Source organism: Watersipora subatra, chromosome 8 (assembly GCF_963576615.1).
Source record: "Watersipora subatra chromosome 8, tzWatSuba1.1, whole genome shotgun sequence".
Classification (NCBI taxonomy): domain Eukaryota; kingdom Metazoa; phylum Bryozoa; class Gymnolaemata; order Cheilostomatida; family Watersiporidae; genus Watersipora; species Watersipora subatra.
In genome coordinates this window covers 61,646,687-61,648,024 of record NC_088715.1, presented here as the reverse complement: position 1 = coordinate 61,648,024, position 1,338 = coordinate 61,646,687, and the positions used below count along the sequence as shown (strand labels likewise).

The window sequence follows — 1,338 nt, the reverse complement described above, 5'->3', positions numbered from 1 at the left end:
CCAAAGGTGGCGCAAACTTTCCTTAGCCAATAAAATGATGCCGGCAGTTTAAGTCATGTATATCAGCTAGGTTCATTTTTGACAGGATAATTTACTGATATAGTCCTTCCTCCATTGATTGGGAGCAGTGAGTAATCCTTTCTACTCTTGTTGGAGTTCAGGGTGATCAGATTTCTCACAGTTCTGTCTCTCTCTTTCTCCCTCTCTCTCCATATCTCTCCCTATTTTTCCTTCTTTCCCTCTTTTTCACTCTTCCCTTTCCCTTTCTTTCCCTTTCTCTCTCTTTCTCGCTCTCTCCCTTTTTCTCACTCTCTCTCTCTCCTCTCTCTCTCCTCTCTCTCTCCTCTCTCTCTCTTTCTCATTCTCTTTCTCTTTCTCTCTCTCTCTCTCTCCTTCCCCCTCTACCTCTCTTTCCCTCTATCTCCTTTGCTATCTCTCTCTTTCTTCCTCTTTCTCCCTTTTTTCCTCTCTCTCCCTTTCTTCCTCTCTCTTCTTTCCTTCCTCTCTCTCCTTTTCTCCCTCTCTCTGCCCCTCTGATCTTCTGCCCCTCTGCCCCTCTGCCCCTCTGCCCCTCTGCCTTTTGGCTTCTCTGCTTCTCTGCCTCTCTGCCTCTTTGCCTCTTTGCTTCTCTGCCTATCTTCTTTTCTGCCTTTTTGTCTCTTTGCCTCTCTGCGCTCGGCCTCTCTGCCTCTCTTCCTCTTTTTCTTCCTCTTCTTCTCCCTCTTCAACCCTCTCTTCTTCCTTTTTTCCTCTCTTCCTCTCCCTCTCTCCCCTCTCTCTTTCTCCCTCTCTTTCTTTCTGTCCCTCCCTCTTTAACTCTTTCCCCCTCTCATTCTTTTCCTCCCTCTCTCTCACTCTTTCCTTCCCTCTTATTCTTTCCCTCCTTCTCTCTCTCACTTCCCCTCTCACTCTTTTTTCTTTTTGAGGCCTAGTGAATGGACATGATATCTTACAGCTGACTGCATCAAAAACCAAAAGGTTTCGCTTGTTGTGCAGAGTTGCGTACATCCAAGAAGGAGTGACCATCTCGCTGTGTGCTCTCTATAAAAGAAATAATAGGAACTCCTGTATACTTTATTTTTCTTTAAATTTAATTGTAACCAAAATAATGTAATAATTGCTAGGTGACTTTGATTATTTATTTATTTAAAACAATAATAATTAATGTCTCAAAGTAAAGAATAAATGAACAAACAAAGAAACTTTGTTTTTTAACTCAGAAATTTTATAAATTATTTAATACTAATCTGTCTATTTAAGGCAGCCAAATTACTTAAGACTTTTGATACTTTTTAAACGACAAACTTGTAAAAGTAGGATAAAATGCAAAATGGAAGT

General features: G+C 41.2%; 1 protein-coding gene across 1 annotated transcript; it reads right to left on the bottom strand.

Annotated features, from left to right (window-relative positions):
- Positions 1-633: 633 nt before the first annotated feature.
- On the bottom strand, positions 634-1,026 carry LOC137402819 (octapeptide-repeat protein T2-like). The gene has a single exon (XM_068089328.1). It carries the CDS (start codon positions 1,024-1,026, stop codon positions 634-636), a length of 393 nt encoding a protein of 130 aa, XP_067945429.1.
- Between the last annotated feature and the right edge of the window lie 312 nt (positions 1,027-1,338).